The following is a 13902-nucleotide window of genomic DNA, read 5'->3' on the forward strand; positions in this document are numbered from 1 at the left end:
TTTTGAAGCTGTGACTCCCGCCTCATTCCACTTTTTATGGATCGCTGCTAGATTCTTGAATCTTGTGTCTAATAATCTGCTGAAGCCCACGGTCATCTCTTTTGCTGGTGCATCTTCTCCTGCCACATTTCAGAATTTATTTGCCAAGAATGTCCAAAAAACACACAAGGAATTTGTCTCCGGTAGTTGGATTTTAGTTGATGGTAGTTAGAATTTTGTCCTTCCACTAGACTTTCCATTGGTATGCTTGGACACAGCACTCTGTGAACAGCCAGCCTGCTTAGGTATTAGCTTTTGTGGCTTCCCCATCCTATGGAGGGTATCAATGATGGTCTTCTGGCCAGTTGTCAAGTCTGCAGCCTTCCCCATATTGAACCCAACTGAAACAATTGAACCAAACTGAAGCAATTTAATGACACCTGGGGAAACCTGTGCAGGTGCTTTTGAGTTTAGTAGGTGATGAGTGTGTGACACTCAGTTTAAAACATTTATGGCCTGCAATATTTGGGCTGATTTCTTCACAGTATTCACATTTTTAAAATTCCTTATTTTGTGGGTTTTATGAGGTGGAAGTCCACATTATGTAAAAACAAACAAATAAATACAAACATTTCTCCATGATATTCTATTTTTTTGGAAAGGGTCTATATTACTCAAGGATAGGCCTGTCATGATAATTACTGTATCGTCTTATTGTCTGAAAAATAAAATGGACACGATAGTTTTTCCGTACTCGATAAATACTCATTTACATGCTTGTTTGTTTTCATACGTCATCGACATTCAGTCGTGCTACTTGTAATTTCATTTAATTTCACACGGCACTGGTGAAATGTATTTTATTTTATTTTTTTTAATGGATGAAACCAAATGCTATGAAAAGCTGATTCCTTTCCCTACCCGATGAAGCACAAAGTTAGTGTTTGTGATGCTGTGAGACGTTTATGTGAATTTTGTCCCAATTCATTGTGATGTAAAGTTGCTACGGTAAAGTTTTAGCCCAACGTTAAGCTTTTTTTTTTCTGTCATCGGCGCATACATTGGTTTGACTAAAATAAATGCAAAAAAAACATCAGTGCAGCCGATTACCTTATTAGCTGTCTCAATGTTGGCATAGACTTATTTTATTGTTTCACTCACACAGTTGACTGAGAGTTGACATCACTAAAGCTCCGCGAAGTGTAGGCTGAGGCTTTGAGTGCTTCAGATGCAACACATTGTGAAAGCGTCATTTGCACAATATAATCTTATTCCGAATTTTGCATTGAGATGACTGGTCATTCATTTCAGCAAAGTTAAGACACACTTTTGTTCACGGCCACCGTTGGGCACAAGCACGTTCTTATTCTTTGGTTTTTGCAGCTACTTGTGGTGGGAGGACGGTAGGCATCGAAACTGGGAACCGAAATTTTTAAATTTGAATTGTTCCGGGAGAACCGGAACGTAATCCCGGTTCCAATCGATTGTCGTAGCCCAACCCTAGTGTTGATTGTTCCAGGCAATTCAGTTTATTTTCCAAGCCAGTGCACATAAGTGCTAGTCGACAATGTTCACCACCGTGTGGACTGAATTAATTTTCCTTTTAGTGAGTTCTTGAGAGCCCTTTGCCAGATGCACGTTTCTTTTGTTTTAAGCATCTAACATCTTATTGTGATTCCTCTAGAAAACGTACACAGAAGAGGAGCTCAATGCCAAGCTCACACGAAGAGTCCAGAAAGCTGCTCGACGACAAGCAAAGCAGGAAGAACTGAAGAGGTTACACCGGGCCCAGGTTAGTAGGCAAATTAAAGTCTTATTACAAAACCTAAATATGATCATGTTTAATTGATTCGTAAAAATGTAATATTTCCCACTATTTGTGTTGTCAAATGAAATTTTTGTTGATATATGCATTTTTATTAATAATCTATCTTTCTATAGCTAAATATATTCATTTGGGAATGTGGGTGTGATGGTTTTTACGTAACTGTTCTCAGTACAGCGTTTTTCCGATTAATTAAACGATACAATTAATCTGATTTATGTTGGCACACGTTTTTGTATTTGGGGCATTTTGCCTAAAAAAAAAAGTCTCTTTTTTTTACATTTAGATTATTCAAAGGCAGCTGGAGCAGGTGGAGGAGAAGCAAAGGCAGCTGGAGGAGAGAGGCGTGGCTGTGGAAAAGGCACTGCGAGGAGAAGCAGGTAAACAAATACTCACTATACTGCCCTTTCTTTCTCATTTTTTTAAACTACATGTGGCAGAATACCTCAAAAATCTTAATGCTTCAATATCAAATGTATGCTCCTGGAATTATGTGATGTTCAAACATGCCAGTGTTATGGCTTTTTTTTTTTTTTTTTTTTTTTTTTTTAGCCCTGGTGGAGGTATGTGCTCTACTGAGTGACATTCTTGTTATATATTGTCATTATGGGACTACTAAAAATGCAGATCTAATGGTGGACTAAAGGTTTTGCATAGGACTGTATATTCACTAAACAGAAGGTCTATTTATTTTTATATTCTAGAAACCAAGTCACTGTTTATTTCGCCACGAGTTGTTTCTCTGCTTTAACGTTTGCCACTCTACTTTCTTAAAGGGATATACAAAGGTACTTATACATTACCCAAACAGCACAAAAGAAGATCAGGTATTAGAGTCACTGAGGTTTCTCTTCATATGAATGACATGTGACACTGTTACGTTGGCTCCATCTGTGGTGGCACACTGCAACAGTTCTCCATCTTTGAACATCATAATTTGTCTGTAACATGTCTGCCATCGTCAGTCAGAGATGCATGTACTTTAGGATAATGTGTGTTCCTCCAAAGATTTGTGTGTGTGTGCTTGTTCTTGATGCACGTTGTCTCCTTCACTGTCTCCCAGCGAGGACCGTTTACATGAGTGTGATCTGTTCTGATGGGCAGCGGTTGAAATCAAATTCAGATTGGTAGACCTGTCACGATAATTACTATATCGATTTATGGTTTGATAAATAAAATTGACACGACAGTTTTTCCGGGCTCGATATATTCTCATTGCTTTGGTGAGCGGGCGCGCAGATCACACAGTGAGCCGACAGAGTTAGCCGCTTGTGGGCTCACAGACGGGGCGTAGTACTTCTGGGGCACACAGTTGGCATGGTGTCAGGGTGATATTTTTGTAAACACTATCTGCCGGCCATACAATTGCTTCGCTCTCGGGGAGATTTCAATAAAACAGTAACTCTTGTGCAGTTGCTGGATGTCCTCAAATGATCAGTTTTTGTTTTATTTTACGTTCCTCAGTATTGTATTTGTTAGCCTTCCACAAACATAGCGCAAAACCCTCTATTAAATACGGGACACGAGTTCAGAATGTTTAGTGTGCAAAAGCACGGTGACGACAAGCCCGGCCGTCTGCCGTCTTGCTAGCTGTCCCTAATCAAGTGGCCAACCTCGCAGTTGAAAAAAACAGCTTGCTACTTGAAATCACGACGAAAGGAAGAAAAATGTTGATGTAGTTTGCTTTGCTTAAAGACATTAGTAAAATGTCAATGATTGTGCCGTCCGTCTCTTGTAGTTTTGACCAAAGAATGAGTGGGCTCTAGTGCGCGAACATTAATAGCTATGCTAGCTATGCATTAGATGATTGGTCTATATTTAACGCAGGTATTGAGATGGATGAATATGCTTTAATAATACGACTCAGCTTGTTCGGTGAAATTTACGGTGTGCCTTGAGTGAATTGTAAATAATAGTCATTTGGCGTAGAGATCAGCGGACTAGAAGAGGCGGAGCAGGATCAGTCCTTAAAACTGGAAGTGCATTGCATAACCCCCGTTGACTAAAGTGAATGTTAACATAGATTTAATTGACAGGTGAAAGGCTCGTCTTCAGTGGACCAACAACAGTCTTGCAGCTGGAGGGTAGGCTCATGATTTCAGGTTTCAGAGGCATAAAACAACAATGATAATTTCAATTATTGTGATAGTTTTTGGGAAAATTAATCATCTTTAAAAAATTATCGTGACAGGCCAACAGCGCTGAAACAAAGGCATCTGCCATTACTCTTTGGGTTACGATGTGTTATTGCAATGTAGGAAAACAGCAATCTAGAGTTTGTGTTACACGTACACTATAAAGGTCTGTTTTGGGCCATCCGGACCTTGCTTTGTGCAGTATACATCACAGTCATGCTGGAGCAGAAAGGGGTCTTCCTGAAACTGTTCCTACAGAGTTGGAAAATAGCTTTGTGAAAAGAATTAAGAGTCGCAGGGATGTAAGGAGGTCTCACCCAAACCCTGATTTTTGTTTTTTTTGTTTTCAAGTCTTTTCCAATACTTCTGTATTCATACTGTATCCTGTTGTACTGAAAGAGCCCATTTAACACCCATATGCCCTTTTGGTTAGCAATTATCAAATATTCAATCATTACATTATAAAATGAATCTTCTATACTTGGCTGGGTTAAATTACCTTATTTCATTGGATGACACAAAATAGCTATAAAAGTCCGAATGAAGTAGACCGCGCCAGTTTGCAGCAATACAACAAATCCATAAAGCAGTTTGATTATTTTGATTGTCATGTGCTCATGCGTGTAAGATGTTTGTATTGGGCACTCTGGTGAGTACAGAAGGATAGTTTTGTTATTTTTTATTTATTTATTTGTTTTTTGGTCTCTGCAGGTTGAATGTGTGTGCGTGTGTGTGTGTGTGTGTGTGTGTGTGTGCATGCATGCTCATTTTAGGAGGATTGTTCATCTGCCCAGTGTGGGGCAGTGTGAAATAACTCATCTCTAATATATCCCTGTCGTTGTAGACTATTGGGGAGATTCTAATTACAGTGAAATCCTGGACTTACATCTGGGCGGTATGTATTTACTATCTGTCGCTTACAGACTAACCTAATGGCTAACTGAATGTCTCCCCACCCTACCTTTTATTTTCCTTGGAGCTTTGTACCCATCTACCTCCATTGACTGGCTGGCTGGCTGATTGGTGTTAGCATCATTACAAAACCTCCTCCATTCCACTTGTCCAGATCTCCTGGCATTCTCCACACCAAAAGCAGATCAAACCAATAAAATTGACTGATTTCTAAAACCTATGACTGATGGATTATTGTATGCAGTATAGGCTACATTAACTGTAGTTTTAGGTTGCAGTGGTGTAGCACATCAGACAGCTTAAAGCAAAGAGCTGTTTCTAATATTTTGCTTCGTTCATGTGGCTAAATAAGATGCAGTGCAATTCTGCACCACTGTGAACTCCAACCATATTAAGAAATATACACAAGTTAACAATATTTCAACCCAAAAACAGTAGTAGTACTATTTACAGTAAGAAATGAAAAATCTCCACTTCTTTACACATTCATTAAAAAAAGGACCAGCACAATGAGATCTGATAATAAGATATACATTTTGATATTATAGATATGACTGTCATTATATCTTTTTGAGCCATTAAAACACCACAATAAGCAATAAAATCCTATGTCAGGATAACATGTATAGTATATAGCCGCTCTGAAACAAATAAAGAGCCCCAAATAAAGCTGGGTGTTGTTTTTACCTCATTTTCATGCTCTCTGTAGTAGGTAATTCTGTCTTTTGCAAACAAGCCAACAAACTAAACTTTAATATATACTTAAGTTCTGACAACAATATGCTAAAATATATAGAATGTAAACCATACAGTAATAGCACAAAATCACAAGATGATTGTGTTGCAGGGATGGGGAAACATTCAGAGCGTAGTAGTTTATATCCTTCCATTAGAAACACGTTTGTTCCCTTAACTGTGTCCCCCCTAGTAAAAATAATACCTGAGCCTTGTTAATATTTCTAATAATCCAAGCTTCTTTTAGCTGCCTTAGTTATGTCCCACAATCCCTCCATGACTTTCTCTCTAACCTGCTCAGTTGTTGCTCCCCTAGTATTTATACGCAATGTGTGCTAACATTAATGCAACCCCTCGACCTCTGATCTTGGGTGACTGGTCTGTAGTCACCATGTAGGATTTGTCATATAACTGCAGACTTGTTTGAATATAAGGTAAGATTTTGGCCCGCCAATTCACTGTCAATCAGTATATTTTCATTTAGAAAGCTTGTGCCTTTGTCTGTGTAGGCATCACAATTTTAAGAGGTTCTTGGCTTCTCTTTGTTTGGCATAACTTGCTTTTACTCACTCACTCTTCCGACATAGAATCACTTTTCTTAAACTTACATACAGTTTCACAATCCAGTGGATTCCAACGCAAGAGCTGTTTCAAAAAAATATTTTTTTAGTTTTATTTTTACCAAGGTATTACTTTATTAATGCTTAATGTTTTGTCTGAGACTCCTAAGAGGGGGTTGTCCTAGAACAATATATCTCCAATTGGATCTCTTTAATGTGCAGCGGTTCCTTATCTGGTGGTTATAAGTGAATTTAACAACTGCTGGAGTGTGAGTTACCAACTTGGTACAAAGGGACTATACCGTAAGTGTTGTTCCATGTGTGTTATGTCTGCCTTTTAGTTGGAGAATTCCTGGTAGTGAGTCTACATCATTGGTCTTTTGTATCTTAAGATATTTTGCTTGCTTTAAATTCATAATACATCACTTTTATTCAGTTTCATGGCGATCTTGGTGCTGTTCTTCAGAATTTTGTAGCCAGTAAGTCTATGACATTATGGACAAGATGATTTCAGTTTCATAATGACATCAAATTTGTTAGGCAATGTACATATTTACAGTATAAAGTAGCGAGCTGGACAACTAGTTGTAATGTCATGGTAGTGACATGTAGTGTATGTGGCTTCCTAGGAGAAGCAGTTGTAATTAATGATCAGTTAAAAGCTTAAACAGCATGAGTGTGTCTACATTATTGACTCTTAAGGCTGGATGTACACTGCAGGTCCCAGTGCCCAATTCTAATTTAATGCCATTTAAAGTGGCATTTTTTTCGATATAACTGTGTTTACATTCTCATAAAACCAGTGATGCTGGTAACGCGTTATCGGCATTACTGTTTTTTTTTTTTTTTTTTTTTTAATCCGCCATTTTCCGTCGGAGTATTCACAGAGGAGCAATGCAGAAGGAATGTTTGGTGGAAATAAGACAAGCATTCCTCGATGTCTTCTTTAAATGGAGACGTCTACTAAAGATGACGTCACGCCTTTGACATGTCACAAATGAACCATCTGCATGGCTAAATTATGACTATCACAACAAATGTCCACTTTATGCTTTCAGTGGGATGACAAAGTCAAATATAATCAACACTGTTTTTCTTTACAACTTTGCAGATGCAAAGACTATCATGATTGGTCAATACCAAGCCCATCCTGTCCTCCTGTCTCTCTCTGCACTCAGCACATTTTTGGAGCGACTCGTAAATACAGTATATGTAAAATGTTGATATGCTGATTATTTTACATTGAATGCAAAAACAGTGTAAAACCAACAGAACGCTTTTATTTTCTTCCTGTGGCCAAATGCATTTCCCAAAATGACAGCCTAATTACAACACAAACCTTCGAAATATGTGGTTGGTTAGGCGTACAGTAACCATGAGCCAATGCAATTAAGTCGTTTTAGTATTAAAGACTGCCCCAACTTCCGCAAATACAACAGACACTCAGCAAAGTATGTATAGTCATACTAAAATAATCAAGGAATGACGAAAACAGAAGATTAAGTATTTTATTTCAAGTTCTGCTCCGTTCACGATCTAGTACATGTCCATTTTTAAAAGGCACCATCGAGGACCTATGGTACTTCCGCAGAGGATAAGTCAGACGTCTCTCGATTTAAGATCGCTCATGGAGGCTCCTCAATGTTTGATCTTCGCTCCTCAATGGGCATTTAAGACACTTGAGACACTCATTAATATGGCGGTGTGACAACTTCCTGGTCGCGTTCAATGTTTTGAGGAGCTTGGAGCTTGGAGCTCGGAGCGTTGCATTTAACAGACTTGAGATGCAACCTGTGTGTCTCTGTTGCTCCTTCCCACTAGAGGGCAGCAGTCTCCAGCATCACGTGACGGCCAGGCTAACTTCGCTCATTAGCCAACCCAGATCTTTAACTACTGTACATCACTCAAGTAAACTTAATAAATTAAAAGGAACAATCAAAATTCTGACAATTTGCTTTTTTACCTCCAATACGTAAGTCCATTTAAGACCAGAAAATTAGTTTTGATACTTAAGTACCACAAATATCAGATACTACAGAATTTTATCAAATGATATTTGACAAAGTGACATTTGTTTTTACCCAAGTTATTTTCTGTTAAGGTATTCATACTTTTACTCAAATACCGCTTCTGGGTAAATTATAAAAGAATGAATGATTGGTGATAAATATCTGTTGAGACTATTGTTAGTCGCCTGTAAGAAGACCCTGACCAGAAAATACCTACTGGATTGATGTTGTATACTACGGAAAGAATCACTTTTAACTTGAGAGGTAAAATTGATAATTTTGATGAAAATTCGTCAAAATTAAAATTGTTTTAACTGTTAGACCTGACTAAAGTTATTTGCTACCTGGTAGAGCAAACTAAACATATATGGACATATGAACACACAATTGTAAAGGTGAACACACCATGGGTTAAATAATGGATCCTCCCCTGCTGCTCGTTTTGTTGTTTACTTATGATGCCTGTTTGAAAACAAAAATTACAAAAAAGAAAAAAGGTTGAATAATGCAAATATTAAAAATGACATAGGGCAGCACAGCGGACGACTGGTTAGCACATCTGCCTCACAGTTCTGGGGACCTGCGTTCAAATCCTGCCTCTCCTTTGTGGAGGTTGCATATTCTCCCCATGCCTATGTGGGTTTTCCCCGGGTACTCTGATGTCCTCCCAGATTCCAAAAACATGCATGGTAGCTTCATTGAAGACTCTGAAATGCCCTTAGGTGTGAATGTGAGTGTGAATGGTTGTTTGTCTATATGTACCCTGCAATTGGCTTGCGACCAGTTCAGGGTGTACCCTGTCTCTCGCCTCGACTCAACTGGGATAGGCTCCAGCACACCCACGGCCCTAGTCAGGCTAACCGGTATAGCTGGATGGATGAAACTACATAGTTTAGTTGGCCTGGGCTGACTATACCCCCCCATTGTTTTGAATGAGGGTAACCTCCACATTTCTCCACTGGATGTCGTCAGCAAATGCCTCTAACGTATTAGGTCATAGTAAATGATCTTTATGTTCGCTGTAGTTTAGATTTATTTACATGTTTTACTGTATTTTCTTGAGGAGACACAGGGTGTATACGTCACTGATCGGTTCATTGCGATGGCGTCAAGCTCGAATTTGATAGTTTACAAGAGGACTCATTCCCATCTGAGGATATCTGATTCCATACTTTTTCTTTTCCCCAAGACATTGGAATTGTCACTTGAACCATGCGATGTTTTAAAAAAAAAAAAAAAAAATTGTATGGAAGTGCAAGTTTTTTTTTTTTATTCTACCTTATCCTCAAATGAAGAATGTGAAGCGTATAGAAATGCATTAGCAAAAGGCTTTTTCATCCAGGTTGTTTTCCAATTTTTACTCCTACTTTATTCATCCCTTATACTACAGAGATGATCTCTCCCACCTCTTCCTAGGTGATTTGTCTTCTTCCTATCTCACTCTTCTTGCCCTCCTTTTGATTTTATCCTCCCGTTTTTCTTTCTCATCACACTGTGTCCCTTCACCCTCCCACACCCTGTCCTCTACTGTTTCTCACTGTAACATCTCTGCTTTTCTTCTTCTTGTTCTTCTGTATCATTTCTACCACCCCTTCTCTATTCCACATCAATGTCCCTGTCTGTGTCAGCCCCTCGCTCCCTTTCCCCCTGTCTTGTGGAAGTTGAGCCCTATGTGGGGATGCACCGTCGGCGACCTCTCCCCTTCTGCCTCTGCTGTTCCCCTGAAGGTAACGTAACCTCGCCGCCTCTGCTTGTCGGGTGTGGCAGGTTACCATGGCAACCACAGGGGTTCTCCAGAACTGGGCTATTTCCTTGAACCCTCTCTCATCTTCCTTCCCTCCTCTTTTTTTAATTTATTTTTTATTTATTTTATTTTTTTATTACGGCTCAGTAGATTTTCCCACACTGTAATTTTGTAGGGGCTACTACTCTGCTGTGGTGTTATTTTGAACAAAATGCATGTTTTGTTTGCAAATTCAACAAGTAGAATAGGTCATCCTAGTGACCACCATTCGCCATTTTAAGATTATTGACAGGTGTCACGTAATACAAAATCACAACAATGCACGCGATGAACCCCTCAAATGTAACTTATAGCTTGCAGGCGTGTGACCCTTGCATGGTGTGAAGATGTGTTATATTGGAGTCATGCACAAAACAAGTTTTAAAAATGAATGAATCATCTGGATTGTTCTTGTAGCTAACACCTGCCAATGGAGATTTTACCTGAGTTTCAAATTGTGAAGTGTGTGAAGACGAGCTTTTTTTTTTCCGTGTGTGATGTGATTGATTTTTGCTTTACTTTTATGTTCCCTTTCACCGAGGGCTCTCCTGTGTTTGGAACCTTGGGCTGAGGGCTGGTGTTGGTGGGGATGTTGGAAAGAAATATTTAGAGAAAAAAACAACACATAAATAAGGTAGTCTGTACAAAAATGCTCAAGCCTTGAGTCTTTAGTTACTTCTACTGTATCTACAACACGTTTCTTCCCCCCTCAGAATCTCATCTTCTCGTCTGTAAGTATGTCACGCTGCATTGAAAGTCCCTTAACTGTTTCAAGGAAACATCTTGGATCCACCAGCTGCTGTCAAATAGCAGTTATTTCTTAGCATGCTATGGAGAAAGTCTGAAGCTCTGTGAACTGCACTTAATATGCTTCTCCCCAGACCTAACAACGTAGTGTGAATCTGGCCATTGGACTATCATATGAAGAGACAGCTTGCATTTGATCATTCATTTGGAAAAAAGCACACAATCTTTAATGCGAGAGATGAGCATTTACATTATGTGCCAAAAATTGTTGGAAAATGTTGTATTTGTTATAACTAGGCATAATAGCAAATTGAAAACAAATTCAACATTAAATCTTTTCAACCCAAACTCTTATCAGCAGGCCTGTCACAAAATAATTACTATATCGACTTATCATTCGATAATATAAAATGGACACGATAGTTTTTATGGACTCTAGAAATTGTCTTTGTTGTGGTTAGCCCGCGTGCAGATCACACAGTGAGCCGCCAGAGTTGTTTGGCTGTTTCATTAGCCGCTAGTGGGCTCATGGACCGGTACATGCTTGCCGGTGTTGGCTCCGTCCAAATACTCCATAGCCTTGCTCCATGTGCAGCGGGTAGATTCACACAACAAAGACAATTAAGGGAAGGTTAACTGTTGGTTGTGTTCGCTAGCCCGGACGCGACCTTACGAGCAAACTCGCAAGCTAATTAGCTAGCCTGCGCGCTAACGAGCTAGCGAGTTAAGGAGCTAAACAGCTCACTCCATCGTGGCGATATCGTTGACAATATTAGCACTTCGGTCCGAGTTTCTTGTTAGTCCCCAGTTAACACAAACACAGGAACATTAACTTCTGATCGGTGTGGCAAAAGTAATATTGCACCCCTGTGAAACCAAATGAAATTCTATTCAAATTCGGCCTGCTTTTTCTGATTTAGGTGTTTATATGGAGCATTTTCATTCGGTTTGGGCTTCGAAACCGAATATACAGTATGTAATTTGAATAGAAGGCTTCATATAGACCAGCAGCTCTTTATTCTTTGTTTTAGACCCAGGGGGATCCATATCATAGAGTAAAGAAAACCAATTTATTAGAGAAACAAGAAAGGAAATTATAATAATAACAATACTGATTTAAAAGCAAAAAAAATAAAATAAATCAATAAAAAATAATAAGGGCTGGCTTTAATTTTCATGATTTGAGAGGCATTTAAAAAAACGGCAATATTATCGTTTCTCATGATAGTTTTTGGGAAAACGTCTTTAAAAAAATGATAGTGACAGTCCTACTTATCAGTTTCAATATATTGGTCTTAAAGATCATGGAGAGAAAAGCAATAATGAAGAAACTAAGGTAGGATTTTTCACATGCTTCAACTGACCCACTTCGGATTATTTCGTCCCAAGTGGCCCGGTTCTGATACGTACAGTATCAGAACAGTGTAGGCAGAAAATCACATCACATTACATTGCATATCCTCAAATCTGAATCAGGTGTCAAGTGGATACAAATCGGCCAGTGTGACTGCAGTATTAGTGGACAGGTGGCATATACGGTATATTGTCATTGTCAGCCAGACTTCATTGAAATGCCTCGATCCATACCCTGACATAGAACCAAGCGACGCCCTCCGGAACTACAGAGAAAGCACAGAGATGAATAGACCAATTTGTTTGCCTTTATTTTAAACCTGAAGGGAGACGACTTGGTCCAGGCTCAACGAAACTATTTGTAATATCTATAATAATGTACAGGGCTAATTTTTAGACCACGTCATAAAAATGAGTAGAAGCCATCAAGTATCATGAAGACTCTTTCAATTTCAGTGAGCTCTTGAAGTTCAGGAATGGCAGGAAGTCAATAACTAATAATGTGCCATTTTAATCAAGATTAAGTAATTGTAATTGGGTTGATATCTGCAGTCTCAATACATACTGCTCACAAATGGCATCGGAGAACTGCTTTGATATATTTTCATCATAAACTAGCATTGTACTACACAATTCAATTATTTTAGCTTGGCGCCATAGGATATCCCGGGATTCACATAAATTCTAAAGCAAAGGCAATATATAGTTCAGAAATCGTTTCCTCTTAAAATGCTCTGCTTTGATTGGATTTGAGTTATTTAATTTCTGCTGATGGGTCATTAGCTGGGCAGGGAAGGATTAAGTGAAAAGTCCCTGAATTTAGTCAAATGTTTTTACTACGGTCCACCCACATAGCCTTCATCACTTTGTACTCTGATGAACCAAGAAGATACTGAATAATAGTTACTCCAAAAGAACATCTACCTACATACACTGTCTGATCTGTGTTAAACAAATGGATCTTTATAAAAAAAAATTATTTCCAACTTTCATTGTGTTTGTATGTGTGTTTGAGAATTGTTTGTACACACACCTCCCTGAAGTTGAAACCTCCACACCATCTTTATGTGACTCTGGGAAGTATGGACCATCCGACCACAATTGTGTGTCGAGTCCATCTTTCCACCTCACCATCCCTCAACAAGGATATCCCGCCTTGGCTGTCATTGCATTACCCAGCGTTGGTCCTTGAGTGTCCTTTTATGTCCTGATATGTCTTGTCTGATGTCCTGCCTCTCACTGCCATACTTTGCCCATTCTTTTCTCCAGGCATGGGTAAGAAGGACGATCCTAAACTAATGCAAGAGTGGTTCAAGCTGGTGCAGGAGAAGAATGCCCTTGTCCGCTATGAATCCGAACTCATGATATTGTAAGTGATAGCAAGGTTTGTAGAAAGACCTCCAAAGCTTTACACAGAAAAAAATGGCCAAAATTCTATGGCACACTATGATTCGGGCAAAAGAAGCTGCTCTGGCCACTGGGAAAGTATACAGCCATGAGTCAAACTCATTTTTGTTGCGGGCCGCATTGTAGTTATGGTTTCCATCAGAGGGCTGTGCTGAATTCAATTGCCTTATCATTTTATTACATATACACAATAAGCTGATGGATAAGTAGTTGTGAAGTCAGAAGTCAAGTGTAGTAGTTTAACTATTGGTCAATTTTTTAACTATTGTCAAAAGGGGTTTGTAAAAAAAAAAAAAAAAAAAGCTTCTGCAATATCTCAGTATTTTATACATATGACAATTTAACATTTTTGTACGCATTTTAGCAACAATCATGGAAGTTGACGCGCTTAATTTGCTTTCACGGGCCACATAAAATGATGTGACGGGCCGGAAATGGCCCCTGAGCCATGAGTTTG

The 13902-nt window shown here is 39.0% G+C and overlaps 1 protein-coding gene across 20 annotated transcripts in view; it reads left to right on the forward strand.

Moving 5' to 3' along the window:
• Window positions 1-13902, forward strand: part of mical3a (microtubule associated monooxygenase, calponin and LIM domain containing 3a) — a 93400-nt gene that overhangs the window by 72773 nt on the left and 6725 nt on the right. For 15 of the 20 annotated variants that reach the window (XM_061676825.1, XM_061676827.1, XM_061676826.1 and 12 more), the window contains 5 exons: window positions 1664-1771; window positions 2091-2184; window positions 2581-2631; window positions 4784-4834; window positions 13308-13407. In XM_061676825.1, the coding sequence (XP_061532809.1) occupies window positions 1664-1771; window positions 2091-2184; window positions 2581-2631; window positions 4784-4834; window positions 13308-13407 (404 nt within the window). The remainder of the gene's footprint in view (window positions 1-1663; window positions 1772-2090; window positions 2185-2580; window positions 2632-4783; window positions 4835-13307; window positions 13408-13902) is intronic. The other 5 variants (XM_061676829.1, XM_061676840.1, XM_061676845.1 and 2 more) reach the window with 2 other exon arrangements.

The sequence above is a fragment of the Phycodurus eques genome, chromosome 5 (assembly GCF_024500275.1).
Source record: "Phycodurus eques isolate BA_2022a chromosome 5, UOR_Pequ_1.1, whole genome shotgun sequence".
Taxonomy (NCBI): Eukaryota; Metazoa; Chordata; class Actinopteri; order Syngnathiformes; family Syngnathidae; genus Phycodurus; species Phycodurus eques.